Here is a 1,616-nt window from a genome sequence, read left to right on the forward strand (position 1 = left end):
TTTATTTATTTATTTGAGAGAGAGAATGAGACAGAGAGAGAGAGCACGAGATGGGGGAGGGTCAGAGGGAGAAGCAGGCTCCCCGCCGAGCAGGGAGCCCGATGCGGGACTCGATCCCGGGACTCCAGGATCATGACCTGAGCCGAAGGCAGTCGCTTAACCAACTGAGCCACCCAGGCGCCCCAGATAAGCTTTTCTTAATCACTTGACCTTCACTGTTACAGGGAAGAGGCAGATGTCCTACGTGAAGATCTGAAGGAGCTGGAAAGAGCCATGTATACGGAGGCCGAAGACCAGCTGGCTAGGGAGAGGTTTTTGAGTGAGTTTCCCAAGTTGAAACCCAAGTTGGAGGAGCACATAAGAAAGCTCTACGAGCTTGCAGATGAGGTTGACAGGGTTCATAAGAACTGCACCATCTCCAACATAGTAGCCGGCACCACTGGCGCTGTGTCTGGTGTCCTGTCCATCCTTGGTCTGGGTCTGGCACCTTTCACAGCAGGGGCCAGTCTGGTACTCTCAGCTGTTGGAGCGGGGCTGGGAGCAGCATCTGCTGTGGCCCAAGTGTCCACCAGCATCGTGGAATACTCAAACGAATCATCCGCAAAAGCCCAAGCCAGTCACCTGACATCAACTGATTTTGACAAAGGGAAGGTAGTTGCCAAGGTTCTGTGTGATACCGTACCCCAAATTAGTTCCTTAGCAGGTAAAAGCATCCAAGCCCTGCAAAACATTGCAAAGAATGTCCGTGCCATCCGGCTAGCCAAAGTCAAACCTCGCCTAGTCGTCAATGCCAGGCGCTTCATGACAGCTCAGAGAGTCTCAGTTCGAAGTGGCAGGCAGGTGCAGAAAGCTTTTGGAGGCACTGCTCTGGCAATGACCAAAGGCGCCCGGATCATGGGTGCAGCCACCGCAAGTCTCTTCCTTGCAATGGATGTGGCCAACCTTGTGAAAGACTCAGAGCACTTGAAAAAGGGGGCAAAGGCCCAGTCAGCTGACGAGATGAGGCAGCAGGCCCAGGAGCTGGAGAACAAGTTGGAGAAGCTCACCAAGATCTATGAAAGCCTGAAGGAGGGCCCGAATCCATGACCCCTGAGCAGGGCAGGGAGCAGGGACATGTGTGGGACAAAGACATGGAGGTACCTTATTAGAGGGGAAAAGAGGGCAAAATAAAGAATTTGGATTCAGGTGTTGCGGAGTTTGGTATTTCTATAGCTGAGCCCAGTGAGGGAGGGGTTAATGCAGATGGCCGGGTTGGACAAAGAGAGGAAGGAACATGGAACCTGGAATAAGGAGGGAGGGGGCTAGAGAGTGAGGGGACTGGACTACAGAGGACACGGGGGACACGAATCAAGAGAGGCGTGGAGGAACAAGTGATGCGAAGGCCAGGAATAATGAAATTAGAATTGTTGGAATGTGTGAGAAGATGATGGGTTTGATCTTGTCATCTTGATACTTAGTTCTGAGCCTTCCTGAAGCTGACAATTGCTACTCTGGGAAGGATTTGACCACCAATCTGAGCAAAGACAAATAGCGTTGTCCACTGTGATGTTGGCAGCCTGGTCGCCAAGTGACCCCGCCCCGTGGCTCCCAGCCACGTCCCACGAGTGACCAGGCGC

The 1,616-nt window shown here is 52.8% G+C and overlaps 1 protein-coding gene across 1 annotated transcript; it reads left to right on the forward strand.

The window, feature by feature from the left end:
• Positions 1 to 224: 224 nt before the first annotated feature.
• Positions 225 to 1,086, forward strand: LOC123323982 (apolipoprotein L3-like; the record flags this gene model as incomplete). Its single annotated transcript, XM_044912515.1, has 1 exon — positions 225 to 1,086. A coding segment is annotated over one exon (862 nt), but the record flags the coding sequence as incomplete, so codon positions are not given.
• Positions 1,087 to 1,616: the final 530 nt, after the last annotated feature.

The sequence above is a fragment of the Neomonachus schauinslandi genome, unplaced genomic scaffold, assembly GCF_002201575.2.
Source record: "Neomonachus schauinslandi unplaced genomic scaffold, ASM220157v2 HiC_scaffold_4571, whole genome shotgun sequence".
NCBI lineage: Eukaryota > Metazoa > Chordata > Mammalia > Carnivora > Phocidae > Neomonachus > Neomonachus schauinslandi.